This window comes from Salmo salar, chromosome 17 (assembly GCF_965601325.2).
Source record: "Salmo salar chromosome 17, fSalSal1, whole genome shotgun sequence".
NCBI lineage: Eukaryota > Metazoa > Chordata > Actinopteri > Salmoniformes > Salmonidae > Salmo > Salmo salar.
Genome location: NC_138307.1, coordinates 52,784,855 through 52,800,495, shown reverse-complemented (window position 1 = coordinate 52,800,495; position 15,641 = coordinate 52,784,855). Strand labels below are relative to the sequence as shown.

The window sequence follows — 15,641 nt, the reverse complement described above, 5'->3', positions numbered from 1 at the left end:
ACCATGGTCTTGTAGCGGATGCGAGCTTCGACTGGAAGCCAGTGGAGAGAGCGGAGGAGCGGGGTGACGTGAGAGAACTTGGGAAGGTTGAACACCAGACGGGCTGCGGCGTTCTGGATGAGTTGTAGGGGTTTAATGGCACAGGCAGGGAGCCCAGCCAACAACGAGTTGCAGTAATCCAGACGGGAGATGACAAGTGCCTGGATTAGGACCTGCGCCGCTTCCTGTGTGAGGCAGGGTCGTACTCTGCGAATGTTGTAGAGCATGAACCTACATGATCGGGTCACCGCCTTGATGTTAGTGGAGAACGACAGGGTGTTGTCCAGGGTCACGCCGAGGCTCTAAGCACTCTGGGAGGAGGACACAAGGGAGTTGTCAACCGTGATGGCGAGATCATGGAACGGGCAGTCCTTCCCCGGGAGGAAGAGCAGCTCCGTCTTGCCGAGGTTCAGCTTGAGCTGGTGATCCGTCATCCACACTGATATGTCTGCCAGACATGCAGAGATGCGATTCGCCACCTGGTTGTCAGAAGGGGGAAAGGAGAAGATTAATTGTGTGTCATCTGCATAGCAATGATATGAGAGACCATGTGAGGATATGACAGAGCCAAGTGACTTGGTGTATAGCGAGAATAGGAGTGGGCCTAGAACAGAGCCCTGGGGGACACCAGTGGTGAGAGCACGTGGTGCGGAGACAGATTCTCGCCACGCCACCTGGTAGGTGCGACCTGTCAGGTAGGACGCAATCCAAGCGTGGGCCGCGCCGGAGATGCCCAGCTCGGAGAGGGTTGAGAGGAGGATCTGATGGTTCACGGTATCAAAGGCAGCAGATAGGTCTAGAAGGATGAGAGCAGAGGAGAGAGAGTTAGCTTTAGCAGTGCGGAGAGCCTCCGTGACACAGAGAAGAGCAGTCTCAGTTGAATGCCCAGTCTTGAAACCTGACTGATTAGGATCAAGAAGGTCATTCTGAGAGAGATAGCAAGAGAGCTGGCCAAGGACGGCACGTTCAAGAGTTTTGGAGAGAAAGGAAAGAAGGGATACTGGTCTGTAGTTGTTGACATCGGAGGGATCGAGTGTAGGTTTTTTCAGAAGGGGTGCAACTCTCGCTCTCTTGAAGACGGAAGGGACGTAGCCAGCGGTCAAGGATGAGTTGATGAGCGAGGTGAGGTAGGGGAGAAGGTCTCCGGAAATGGTCTGGAGAAGAGAGGAGGGGATAGGGTCAAGTGGGCAGGTTGTTGGGCGGCCGGCCGTCACAAGACGCGAGATTTCATCTGGAGAGAGAGGGGAGAAAGAGGTCAAAGCACAGGGTAGGGCAGTGTGAGCAGGACCAGCGGTGTCGTTTGACTTAGCAAACGAGGATCGGATGTCGTCAACCTTCTTTTCAAAATGGTTGACGAAGTCATCCGCAGAGAGGAGGGGGGGGGGGGGGAGGGGGAGGAGGATTCAGGAGGGAGGAGAAGGTAGCAAAGAGCTTCCTAGGGTTAGAGGCAGATGCTTGGAGTTTAGAGTGGTAGAAAGTGGCTTTAGCAGCAGAGACAGAAGAGGAAAATGTAGAGAGGAGGGAGTGAAAGGATGCCAGGTCCGCAGGGAGGCGAGTTTTCCTCCATTTCCGCTCGGCTGCCCGGAGCCCTGTTCTGTGAGCTCGCAGTGAGTCGTCGAGCCACGGAGCAGAAGGGGAGGACCGAGCCGGCCTGGAGGATAGGGGACAGAGGAAATCAAAGGATGCAGAGAGGGAGGAGAGGAGGGTTGAGGAGGCAGAATCAGGAGATAGGTTGGAGAAGGTTTGAGCAGAGGGAAGAGATGATAGGATGGAAGAGGAGAGAGTAGCGGGAGAGAGAGGGCGAAGGTTGTGACGGCGCAATACCATCCGAGTAGGGGCAGAGTGAGAAGTGTTGGATGAGAGCGAGAGGGAAAAGGATACAAGGTAGTGGTCGGAGACTTGGAGGGGAGTTGCAATGAGATTAGTGGAAGAACAGCATCTAGTAAAGATGAGGTCAAGCGTATTGCCTGCCTTGTGAGTAGGGGGGAAGGTGAGAGGGTGAGGTCGAAAGAGGAGAGGAGTGGAAAGAAGGAGGCAGAGAGGAATGAGTCGAAGGTAGACGTGGGGAGGTTAAAGTCACCCAGAACTGTGAGAGGTGAGCCATCCTCAGGAAAGGAACTTATCAAGGCGTCAAGCTCATTGATGAACTCTCCAAGGGAACCTGGAGGGCGATAAATGATAAGGATGTTAAGCTTGAAAGGGCTGGTAACTGTGACAGCATGGAATTCAAATGAGGAGATAGACAGATGGGTCAGGGGAGAAAGAGAGAATGTCCACTTGGGAGAGATGAGGATTCCAGTGCCACCACCCCGCTGGCTCGATGCTCTAGGGGTATGCGAGAACACGTAGTCAGACGAGGAGAGAGCAGTAGGAGTAGCAGTGTTATCTGTGGTAATCCATGTTTCCGTCAGCGCCAGGAAGTCTAGGGACTGGAGGGTAGCATAGGCTGAGATGAACTCAGCCTTGTTGGCCGCAGACCGGCAGTTCCAGAGGCTGCCGGAGACCTGGAACTCCACGTGGGTCGTGCGCGCTGGGACCACCAGGTTAGAGTGGCAGCGGCCACGCGGTGTGGAGCGTTTGTATGGCCTGTGCAGAGGGGACAGAACAGGGATAGACAGACACATAGTAGACAAGCTACAGAAGAGGCTACGCTAATGCAAAGGAGATTGGAATGACAAGTGGACTACACGTCTCGAATGTTCAGAAAGTTAAGCTTACGTTGCAAAAATCTTATTGACTAAAATGATACAGTACTGCTGGCTGAGTAGGCTAGCTAGCAGTGGCTGCGTTGTTGACTTTGAACGTGTAGCTGGCTAGGTAACCTCGATAGTTTCAGTACTACACCTTGTCATGATACAAAGCAACTTTGTAGCTAGCTAGCTAGCTAACATAACACTAATCAAGACGTTCCTTGTAATGTATTTAGTTTCTACAATGCTGCTCGTCGGTAATAGTTGGCTGGGTTAGGAAGAATGGCGTCGCGGGGGACGGAAATAGCTGGCTAGCTAACCTCGATGGCTGGCTAGCTAACCTCGGTAATTACTAAACTACACAATTATCAAGCTATGACAAAGACAACTAAGTAGCTAGCTAGCTAACACTACACTAGTCAAATCGTTCCGTTGTAAAGTATTAGTATCTACAGCGCTGCTAGTCGGTAACGGTTGGCTAGCTAGCAGTGGGTTAATGATGACTAGGTGTGTTGACTAAGTCTGGCGCCGCGTCGCGGCTGGCTAGCTCACCTCGATAATTACTCAAACTACACAATTATCTTAGATACAGAGACAGCAAAGACAACTATGTAGCTGGCTAACTAACACTAACACCACACTAATCAAGTCGTTACGTTGTAATGTAATAGTTTCTACAGTGCTGCTAGTCGGTAGAAGTTGGCTAGCTAGCAGTGATGACTAGCTAGCTAGCAGCTAGCAGTGTTGACTACGTTAGGAGGACGAAGATAGCTAGCCTCGATAATTACTCAATTACTCTAAACTACACAATTATCTTTGATACAAAGACGGCTAAGTAGCTAGCTAAGAAGAATTGCTCAGATCAAACAAATCAAGCCGTTGTAATGTAGTGAAGTGTAATATTACCTGTGGAGCGAAGCGTAGTGCGACTGCTCGCTCCAAACCGGAAGTATAAAAACGCGCTACTTTGTTTCAGCCAGAGCCTGCAAAGCCACGATTCAGCATTTTGCCGCCTTCTGAGAGACCATGTGAGCCGTAGAAAGTGTCACGTAAGAGCAGAGATCCCCTGTAATTGATAGAGATGGCAAAGAAGTTCAAGAAATGGTCAGACGGGGTACTTCCTGTACAGAATCTTCTCAGGTTTTGACCTGCCATTTGAGTTCTGTTATACTCACAGACACCATTCAAACTGTTTTAGAAACTTTGGAGTGTTTTCTATCCAAAGCCAATAATTATATGCATATTCTAGTTACTGGGCAGGAGTAGTAACCAGATTAAATCGGGTACGTTTTTTTATCCAGCCGTGTCAATACTGCCCCCTAGCCCTAACAGGTTAAACCACTCAAAATATATTTGAGATTCTTCAAATAGCCACCCTTTACCTTGATGACAGCTTTGCACACACTCTTGGCATTCTCTCAACCAGCTGCAGAATGCTGTGGTAGCCATGCTGGTTAAGTGTGCCTTGAATTCCAAATAAATCACAGACAGTGTCACCAGCAAACACCATAACACATCCTACTCCATGCTTTTATGTTGGGAAATACACAGACACGGCGGTTGGAACCAAAAATCTCCAATTTGGACTTCAGACCAAAGGACAAATTTCCACCGGTATAATGTCCATTGCTCGTGTTTCTTGGCCCAAGCAAGTCTCTTCTTCTTAACAGTGTCCTTTGGTAGTGGTTTCTTTGCAACAATTCGACCATGTAGGCTTGATTCACACAGTCTCCTCTGAACAGTTGATGTTGACATGTGTCTCTTACTTGAACTCTGAAGCATATATTTGGGCTTCAGTTTCTTAAACTGGTAACTCTAATGAACGTATCCTCTACAGAAGAGGTAACTCTGGGTCTTCCATTCCTGTGGCGGTCCTCATGAGAGCCAGTTTCATCATAGCTCTTGATGGTTTTTGCGACTGCACTTGAAGAAACTTTAAAAGTTCTTGAAATGTTCCGTATTGACTGACCTTCATGTCTGAAAGTAATGATGGACTGTCATTTCTCTTTGCTTATTTGAGCTGTTCTTGCCATAATATGGACTTTTACCAAATAGGGCTATCTTCTGTATATCCCCCTACCTTGTTACAACATAACTGATTGGCTCAAACGCATTAAGAAGGAAAGAAATTCCACAAATTAACTTTTAACAAGGCACACCTGTTAATTGAAATGCATTCCAGGTGACTACCTCATGAAACTGGTTGAGAGAATGCCAAGAGTGTGCATATATATATATATATATATATATATATATATATATATATATATATATATATATATATATATATATATATATATATATATGCACATTTTCCCCTTACCATCCTTCCCCTAATTGGAGTAAACTAATGTAGAACAACACTTGGGCTTCTACTTCCAGCTTATACATACTATATACATTATACAGACACAATACATTTTACAATAGTTATCTTTTGTTTGTTTGTTTTCAGTCCCATCCATTTACATTACATTTAAGTCATTTAGCAGACGCTCTTATCCAGAGCGACTTACAAATTGGTGCATTCACCTTATGATATCCAGTGGAACAACCACTTTACAATAGTGCATCTAAATCTTTTAAGGGGGGGTTAGAAGGATTACTTTATCCTGTCCCAGGTATTCCTTGAAGAGGTGGGGTTTCAGGTGTCTCCGGAAGGTGGTGATTGACTCCTTCAGCTACCCTCAACCCCTCCCATCTATCTCTGAAGACCATCCAGTTTTGATTTCTATTCGCCATATATTTTCCAACTGTGCTGTTTCACAAAAGTTCTGAACCTAAACTCAGCAAAAAAAGAAACATCCTCACTGTCAACGGCGTTTATTTTCAGCAAACTTAACGTGTAAATATTTGTATGAACATAACAAGATTCAACAACTGAGACATAAACTGAACAAGTTCCACAGACATGTGACTAACATAAATGGTGTCCCTGGGGGGGGGGTCAAAAGTAACAGTCAGTATCTGGTGTGGCCACCAGCTGCATTAAGTACTGCAGTGCATCTCCTCCTCATGGACTGCACCAGATTTGCCAGTTCTTGCTGTGAGATGTTTCCCCACTCTTCCACCAATGCACCTGCAAGTTCCCGGACATTTCTGGGGGGAATGGCCCTAGCCCTCACCCTCCGATCCAACAGGTCCAAGACGTGCTCAATGGGATTGAGATCCGGGCTCTTCGCTGGCCATGGCAGAACACTGACATTCCTGTCTTGCAGGAGATCACACACAGAATGAGCAGTATGGCTGGTGGCATTGTCATGATGAGCCTGCAGGAAGGGTACCACATGAGGGAGGAGGATGTCTTCCCTGTAACACACAGCGTTGAGATTGCCTGCAATGACAACAAGCTCAGTCCGATGATGCTGTGACACACCACCCCAGACCATGACAGACCCTCCACCTCGAAATCGATCCCGCTCCATAGTACAGGCCTCGGTGTAACGCTCATTCCTTCGACGATAAACGCAAATCCGACAATCACCCCTGGTGAGACAAAACCGCGACTCGTCAGTGAAGACCACTTTTTGCCAGTTCTGTCTGGTCCAGCGACGGTGGGTTTGTGCCCATAGACGACGTTGTTGCTGGTGATGTCTGGCGAGGACCTGCCTTACAACAGGCCTATAAGCCCTCAGTCCAGCCTCTCTCAGCCTATTGCGGACAGTCTGAGCACTAACGGAGGGATTGTGCGTTCCTGGTGTAACTCGGGCAGTTGTTGTTGCCATCCTGTACCTGTCCCGCAGGTGTGATGTTTGAATGTACCGATCCTGTGCAGATGTTGTTATATGTGGTCTGCCACTGCGAGGACGATCAGCTGTCCATCCTGTCTCCCTGTAGCGCTGTCTTAGGCATCTCACAGTACGGACATTGCAATTTATTGCCCTGGACACATCTGCAGACCTCAAGCCTCCTTGCAGCATGCCTAAGGCATGTTCATGCAGATGAGCAGGGACCCTGTGCAACTTTCTTTTGGTGTTTTTCAGGTTCAGTTGAAAGGCCTCTTTAGTGTCTTAGGTTTTCATAACTGTGACCTTAATTGCCTACCGTCTGTAAGCTGTTAGTGTCTTAACGACCATTCCACAGGTGCATGTTCATTAATTCTTTATGGTTCATTGAACAAGCATGGGAACAGTGTTTAAACCCTTTACAATGAAGAGTGTGAAGTTATTTGGATTTTTACTAATTATCTTTGTAAGACAGGGTCCTGAAAAAGGGACGTTTCTTTTTTTGCTAAGTTTAGATACATTTTATGGACACAGTATATTTTACATTAGTTACCTTGATATTTTTAGTCCCACGCTTCAGCTCGCCTCAAAGGCCTTTCTGTGTAGAGTAGACGGAAACCAGGAGAAGCCTGCTGTAGGATGCAATGTGTGCCTCTTGTCGTGGCGCCAATGCCCCCAACCACAGGGAGAGATAAAAGTGCTGAAGCAACTCAGGAGAGCTCCATAGACTAGCCTCGAAGGCCTTTCTGTATTTAACAACTCTCTAATAGCAGGATGTACTCTGTGCCTCTTGACCTGCTCAAATCAGAGAGAGGTTTCCCTTAGCAACAAACAAAGCCGTTATTCTAGTCCACACAGTATTCTAAATGAATGAAGGAAAATACAACACATTCACAGTCAGAGAGCAGTGAGTTCAGGTGTTTTCAGCACAATAGCTCTCAGCACAATAGAAATAGTTATTTTCCTTAAGCAATATTTTGAACTAATGCAGGGCACAATGACTCTTTAAAACCTCTACAGGATTGGTGGGTCTCCCGTGGGACGGTTGAGCTAACGTAGGCTAATGCGATTAGCATGAGGTTGTAAATAACAAGAAAATTAGGCACATTTGGGCAGTCTTGATACAAAACTTCAAACAGAAATACAAAGGTTCGTTGGATCAGTCTAAGACTTTGCACATACACTGCTGCTATCTAATGGCCAAAATCTAAATTGCGCCTAGCTTCCTAAGTCATATATTGGCCTTTCTGTTGTGTTTCAAAGATGATGGTTCAATTTTTTTTTCAGAAAAACGAATGTTTTTTTTCTTTGTATTATCTTTTACCAGATCTAATGTCTTATTCTCCTACATTAATTTAACATTTCCACAAACTTCAAAGTATTTCCTTTCAAATGGTATCAAGAATATGCATATCCCTGCTTCAGTTCCTGAGCTACAGGCAGTTAGATTTGAGTATGTCATTTTAGGCGAAAATGGGGAAAAAAAGGGTCCGATCCTTATTAACTACCTAGCATTTTCAAGTGCTAGGTTGGCCTTAGTCCGAGAACAGTTATTTCAGGAGTTCAGAAGTTTAGGCATTCTACAACAGGTTTCTGAAGTGGGACTTTCCAAACCCAGCACACTGGGAGAATAGCCTACTCACTCCTCTTAATAATGAGAGCGGATGGAGGTTCTTAAGGAATGGACTCCATCCTTGAAAAACAACAATTGGTTCAATCATGAAATGGCTGCTTTTGTTTACCTTATTAAAGTCTTTATTGCCCACTGCTCTCCTCCACTAGCCAATTTTCTCTCTCTCTAACATTATAACTCTCTCGCTCTTACTTTCCCTCTCTCTCCCCTATCAACTTCCCCCCCTCTCTTTCTCTCTCTCACCTCTCTCACCTCTCCCTCTCTCACCTCTCCCTCTCTCACCGCTTTCTCACTCTCTCTCTCTCTCTCTCTCTCTCACCCCTCTCTCTCTCTCACCCGTCTCTCTCACTCTCTCTCTATCCAGGCCACGGCACAGTAATTCAATTGGCCCTCGGTCATTCGATTTGGAGGGTTCTTCTTTTCTTATGATCCAATTTGTAAGCATTACCAACAGAGTGAATGTGAAAATGGATTCCAAATGGTCACCTTCTGGTGATTTGCAGGATGTGTAATGATATAAGTAAAAGGAGGGCAGTGATTGGTAACGTTGCCTACTATCCCAGTTTCTCTGTATTAAATGGGCCATAACTTTAAAACTAGCTGAGATCCGACTCTGGAACTTTGATATACCCATAGACCCCTTTACTTTTTCCAAAATGTTGTTACGTTACAGCCTTTATTCTAAAATTGATTTTTTTTTATTTTATAAATCCTGAGCAATCTACATACAATGCCCCATAATCAAAAGTGAAAACAGGTTTTTAGAAATGTTTGCAAATGTATAAAAAATTAAAAACAGAAATACCTTATTTACAGAAGTATTCAGACCCTTTGCTATGAGACTCGAAATTGAGCTCAGGTGCATCCTGTTTCCATTGATCATCCTTGAGATGTTTCTACAACTTCATTGGAGTCTACTTGTGATAAATTCAATTGATTGGACATGATTTGGAAAGGCACACACCTGTCTATATAAGGTCCCACAGTTGACAGTGCATGTCAGAGCAAAAACCAAGCAATGAGGTCAAAGGAATTGTCCGTAGAGCGTCGAGACAGGTTTGTGTCAAGGCATAGATCTGGGGAAGGGTACCAAAACATGTCTGCATTATTGAAGGTCCCCAAGAACACAGTGGTCTCCATCATTCTATTTTTTTATTTTACTAGGCAAGTCAGTTAAGAACAAATTCTTATTTACAATGACGGCCTAGGAACAGTGGGTTAACTGGCTTGTTCAGGGGCAGAGCGACAGCTTTTTACGTTGTCAGCTCAGGGATTTGATCTAGCAGGCTTTCGGTTACTGGCCCAACACTCTAACCACTAGGCTACCTGCCGCCCCTTAAATGGAAGAAGTTTGGAACCACCCTGACTCTTCCTAGAGCTGGCCCCCAGGCCAAACTGAGCAATCGGGGGAGAAGGGCCTTGGTCAGGGAGGTGACCAAGAATCCAATTGTCACTCTGATAGAGCTCTAGAGTTCCTCTGTGGAGATGGGAGAAGCTTTCAGAAGGACAACCATCTCTGCAGCACTCCATCAATCAGGCCTTTATGATAGAGTGGCCAGAAAGAATCCACTCCTCAGTAAAAGGCACATGACAGCCCGCTTGGAGGTAAACAAAAGACACCTAAAGACAAGATTCCCTGGTCTGATGAAACCAAGACTGAACTCTTTGGCCTGAATGCCAAGCATCACGTCTGGAGGAAACCTGGCACCATCCCTACGCTGAAGCATGGTGGTAGCAGCATCATGTTGTGGGGATGTTTTTCAGAGGCAGAGACTGGGAGACTAGTCAGGATCGAGGGAAAGTAAAGAGAGATCCTTGTTGAAAACCTGCTACAGAGTGCTCAGGATCTCAGACTGGGGTGAAGGTTCACCTTCCAACAGGACAATGACCCAGCCAGAGTGGCCCAGCCAGAGCCTGGACTTGAACCCAATCGAACATCTCCGGAGAGACCTGAAAATAGCTGTGCAGCAATGCTCCCCATCCAACCTGACAGAGCTTGAGAGTATCTGCAGAAAGAATGGGAGAAACTCCCCAAATACAGGTGTGCTAAGCTTGTAGCGTCATACCCAATAAGACTTCAGGCTGTAATCGCTGCCAAAAATGCTTACACGAAGTACTGGGTGAAAGGTCTGAATACTTATGTAAATGTGATATTTCAGTTTTTATTTTTAATACATTGTGTAGTTTGATGAATGAAAAAAAACATTTAATCAATTTTAGAATAAGGCTGTAACGTAACAAAATGTGGAAAAAGTCAAGGGGTCTGAATACTTTCCGAATTAACTGTATATTATTTACAACAATATATTGAAACATTTGCCAAATACATTGGCAGTTAATTCGTTAAATAAACGTTTATATTTTTCTTTATTAATATATTATTGGAAAAATGTGTTATTGAAATCAAAATACTACTCATATTACAGAGCAAGTGGTAAAGCTTCATATGACACCAAGTTTTGCTTTGTAGAATGAGACATTATGGCGTCTTAAGGGAGGCTAAAATGTCAGAAATATGCCAAGTTTGATTCATTATTTCTCAATTATGTTTTTAGATACAAATTTCAAATATATGTCAACAATATGTCCTTTTTTTGTCTGGGTTTCATGAGGAATCACTCTATAGTGGGAATTAGGAAACCAACGGTGCCACTATGTTGTAACTCACCTTGGCAACACACTTACAGTTGAAGTCGGAAGTTTACATACACCTTAGCCAAATGCATTTAAACTCAGTTTTTCACAATTCCTGACATTTAATCTTAGTAAAAATTCCCTGTCTTAGGTCAGTTAGGATCACCACTTTATTTTAAGAGTGTGAAATGTCAGAATAATAGTAGAGAATGATTTTTCACCTTTTATTTCTTTCATCACATTCCCAGTGGGTGAGAAGTTTACATACACTCAATTTGTATTTGGAAGCATTACCTTTAAATTGTTTAACTTGGGTCAAACAATTCGGGTAGCCTTCCACAAGCTTCCCACAATAAGTTGGGTGAATTTTGGCTCATTCCTTCTGACAGAGCTTGTGTGATTTCTTTTGATTTTCCCATGATGTCAAGCAAAGAGGCACTGAGTTTGAAGGTAGGCCTTGAAATACATCCACAGGTACACCTCCAATTGACTCAAATGATGTCAATTAGCCTATCAGAAGAATCTAAAGCCATGACATCATTTTCTGGCATTTTCCAAGCTGTTTAAAGTCAGTCAACTTAGTGTATGTAAACTTCTGGCCCACTGGAATTGTGATACAGTGAATTATAAGTGAAATAATCTGTCTGTAAACAATTGTTGTAAAAATTACTTGTGTCATGCACAAAGTAGATGTCCTAACTGACTTGGCAAAACTATAGTTTGTTAACAAGAAATTTGTGGAGTGGTTGAAAAATGAGTTTTAATGACTCCAACCTAAGTGTATGTAAACTTCCGACTTCAACTGTACATCAATTAGAGGAATTAGGCATTGTGATTGTGAATAAATCGAAGCAGACCATTGTGTCAGAGCTGGGGTCAGTTCCATGTCAACTCGACAATTCAAGAATCCATTCAGGAACGGAATCCAAATAGAGTTGTAACTAGATTAACTCTATTTGAAAATACATTTAACTTTTGCAATTTGTAAATTGAATCTCGATTCATCAGATTTGTCAATTTGAGAATTTAAATGGCAACTAAGAACATACAAATTCTGTCCTGTCTGTCTGTCTGTCTGTCTGTCTGTCTGTCTGTCTGTCTGTCTGTCTGTCTGTCTGTCTGTCTGTCTGTCTGTCTGTCTGTCTGTCTGTCTGTCTGTCTGTCTGTCTGTCTGTCTGTCTGTCTGTCTGTCTGTCTGTCTGTCTGTCTGTCTGTCTGTCTGTCTGTCTGTCTGTCTGTCTGTCTGTCTGTCTGTCTGTCTGTCTGTCTGTCTGTCTGTCTGTCTGTCTGTCTGTCTGTCTGTCTGTCTGTCTGTCTGTCTGTCTGTCTGTCTGTCTGTCTGTCTGTCTGTCTGTCTGTCTGTCTGTCTGTCTGTCTGTCTGTCTGTCTGTCTGTCTGTCTGTCTGTCTGTCTGTCTGTCTGTCTGTCTGTCTGTCTGTCTGTCTGTCTGTCTGTCTGTCTGTCTGTCTGTCTGTCTGTCTGTCTGTCTGTCTGTCTGTCTGTCTGTCTGTCTGTCTGTCTGTCTGTCTGTCTGTCTGTCTGTCTGTCTGTCTGTCTGTCTGTCTGTCTGTCTGTCTGTCTGTCTGTCTGTCTGTCTGTCTGTCTGTCTGTCTGTCTGTCTGTCTGTCGCTGTCTGTCTGTCTGTCTGTCTGTCTGTCTGTCTGTCTGTCTGTCTGTCTGTCTGTCTGTCTGTCTGTCTGTCTGTCTGTCGCCCTACCAGGTAACCTGTTGGTGATAGCATTCGTGAGTTACTTTGGTGCAAAGCTGCATCGGCCCAAGATCATAGCCATGGGCTGTGTACTAATGGCCATGGGAACATTCATCATCGCTCTGCCACACTTCCTCATCGGACGGTGAGGTTTTACTGACTTTTTTATTTTGTAGGAGGATTAACTTACAATGCTTGCGTTTCCAGCTTCCTTTTCAAATAACATTTTATCGCATACACATATTTAGCAGATGTTATTGTGGGTCTAGTGAAATGCTTTTCTGAATGGACTTGTGGCACAGTAAGCCTAAGCTTATCTAGATATGTGTTTAAGTGCCTGCAGGTGTGTGTACTCTAGTCTGAATCACGTTTCCATTTATCCTGTGTTTAAGGGAAATGTCAGTCTACAGTGCATTTGGAAAGTATTCAGACCCCTTGACTTTTTCCACATTTTTTTCAGCTTTATTCTCAAATGTATTAAATCTTGGTTCCTCATCAATCTACACACAATACCCCATAATGACAAAGCAAAAACGCGTTTTTAGTAATTTTTGCAAGTGTATAATAAAATTGAAAAACAGAAATATCACATTTACATAGTATTCAGACCCTTTACTCAGTACTTTGTTGAAGCACCTTTGGAAGCGATTAAAGCCTCGATTCTTCTTGGGTATGATGCTACAAGCTTGGCACACCTGTATTTGGGGAGTTTCTCCCATTCTTCTCTGCAGATCCTCTCAAGCTATGTCAAGTTGGATTGGGAGCGTTGCTGCACAGCTATTCCAGGTCTCTCCAGAGACTTGTCCCGAAGCCACTCCTGCGTTGTCTTGGGTGTGTGCTTAGGGTCGTTGTCCTGTTGGAAGGTGAACCTTCGCCCCAGTCAGAGGCCCTGAGCGCTCTGGAGCAGTTTTTCATCGAGGATCTCTCTGTACTTTGCTCTGTTCATCTTTCCCTCGTTCCTGACTAGTCTCCCTGTCCCTGCCGCTGAAAAACATCCCACAGAATGATGTTGCCAACACCATGCTTCACCGTAGGGATGGTGCCAGGTTTCCTCCAGACGTAACACTTGGCATTCAGGCCAAAGAGTTCAATCTTGGTATCATCAGACCAGAGAATCTTGTTTCTCATGTTCTGAGATTCTTTCATTTCCTTTTGGCAAACTTCAAGCGGGCAGAGATGGTTGTCCTTCTGGAAGGTTCTCCCATCTCCACAGAGGAACTCCAGTGCTCTATCAGAATGACCATCGGTTTTTGGTCACCTCCCTGACCAAGGCCTTTCTCCCCTGATTGCTCAGTTTGGCCGGGCGGCCAGCTCTAGGAAGAGTCTTGGTTGTTTGAAACTTCTTCCATTTAAGAATGATGGAGGCCATTGTATTCTTGGCGACCTTCAATGCTGCAGAAATGTTTTGGTACCCTTCCCCAGATCTGTGCCTCGACACAATCCTGTCTCTGAGCTCTACGGACAATTCCTTCGACCTCATGGCTTGGTTTTTGCTCTGACATGCACTGTCAACTGTGGGATCTTACAGTGCCTTGCAAAAGTATTCATCCCCCTTGGCGTTTTTACTATTTGGTTGCATTACAACCTGTAATTTAAATAGATTTTTTTATTTGGATTTCATTTAATGGACATAAACAAATTGGAGAAGTGCAAAAAATAACTTGTTTCAAAAACTTTACAAAAAATAAAATAAAAATGGAAAAGTGGTGTGGGCATATGTATTCACCCCCTTTGCTCTGAAGCCCCTAAATAAGATCTGGTGCAACCAATTACCTTCAGAAGTCACACCATTTGTTAAATAAAGTCCACCTGTGTCCAATCTAAGTGTCACAATGTCTCGGTGTATATATAAACCTGTTCTGAAAGGCCCCAGAGTCTGCAACACCACTAAGCAAGGGACTACACCAAGCAAGCGGCACTATGACGACCAAGGAGCTCTCCAAACAGGTCAGGGACAAACTTGTGGAGAAGTACCTATCAGGGTTGGGTTATAAAAAAATATCAAACTTTGAACATCCCACGGAGCACCATTTAAATTCATTATTAAAAAAATGGAAAGAATATGGCACCACAACAAACCTGCCAAGAGAGGGCCACCCACAAAACTCACGAACCAAGCAAGGAGGAAATTAATCAGAGGCAACAAACATTTACATTTACATTTACGTCATTTAGCAGACGCTCTTATCCAGAGCGACTTACAGTAGTGAATGCATATATTTCATACCTTTTTTTTTTTTTTGTTTTTTCTGTGCTGGCCCCCCCGTAGGAATCGAACCCACAACCCTGGTGTTGCAAACACCATGCTCTACCAACTGAGCTACAGGGAAGGCGAAGATAACCAAAGATAACCCTGAAGGAGCTGCAAAGCTCCACAGCGGAGATTGGAGTATCTGTCCATAGGACCACTTTAAGCTGTACACTCCACAGAGCTGAGCTTTACGGAAGAGTGGCCAGAAACAAGCCATTGCTTAAAGAAAGAAATAAACATACACGTTTGGTGTTTGCCAAAAGGCATGTGGGAGACTCCCCAAACATATGGAAGAAGGTACTCTGGTCAGATGAGACTACAATTGAGCTTTTTAGCCATCAAGGAAAACGCCATGTCTGGCGCAAACCCAACACCTCTCATCACCCCGAGAACATTATCCCCACAGTGAAGCATGGTGGTGGCAGCATCCTGCTGTGGGGATGTTTTTCATCCGCAGGGACTGGGAAACTGGTCAGAATTGAAAGAATTATGGATGGCGCTAAATACAGGGAAATTCTTGAGGGGAAACCTGTTTGTCTTCCAGAGATTTGAGACTGGGACGGAGGTTCACCTTCCAGCAGGACAATGACCCTAAGCATACTGCTAAAGCAACACTTGAGTGGTTTAAGGGGAAACATTTAAATGTATTGGAATGGCCTAGTCAAAGCCCAGACCTCAATCCAATTGAGAATCTGTGGTATGACTTAAATATTGCTGTACACCAGCAGAACCCATCCAACTTGAAGTAGCTGGAGCAGTTTTGCCTTGAAGAATGGGCAAAATCCCAGTGGCTAGATGTGCCAAGCTTATAGAGACATACCCCAAGAGACTTGCAGCTGTAATTGCTGCAAAAGGTGGCTCTACAAAGTATAGACTTTGGGGGGATGAATAGTTATGCATGCTCAAGTTTTTTGTTTTTTGTCTTATTTCTTGTTTGTTTCACAATAAAAAATATTTTGCT

The 15,641-nt window shown here is 44.5% G+C and overlaps 1 protein-coding gene across 1 annotated transcript in view; it reads left to right on the top strand.

Moving 5' to 3' along the window:
* The window catches only part of slco1c1 (solute carrier organic anion transporter family, member 1C1), a 70,733-nt gene that overhangs the window by 40,430 nt on the left and 14,662 nt on the right, over positions 1-15,641 (top strand). Inside the window, exon 3 of the mRNA XM_082963852.1 lies at positions 12,442-12,574. Within this exon, the coding sequence (XP_082819978.1) occupies positions 12,442-12,574 (133 nt within the window). The remainder of the gene's footprint in view (positions 1-12,441; positions 12,575-15,641) is intronic.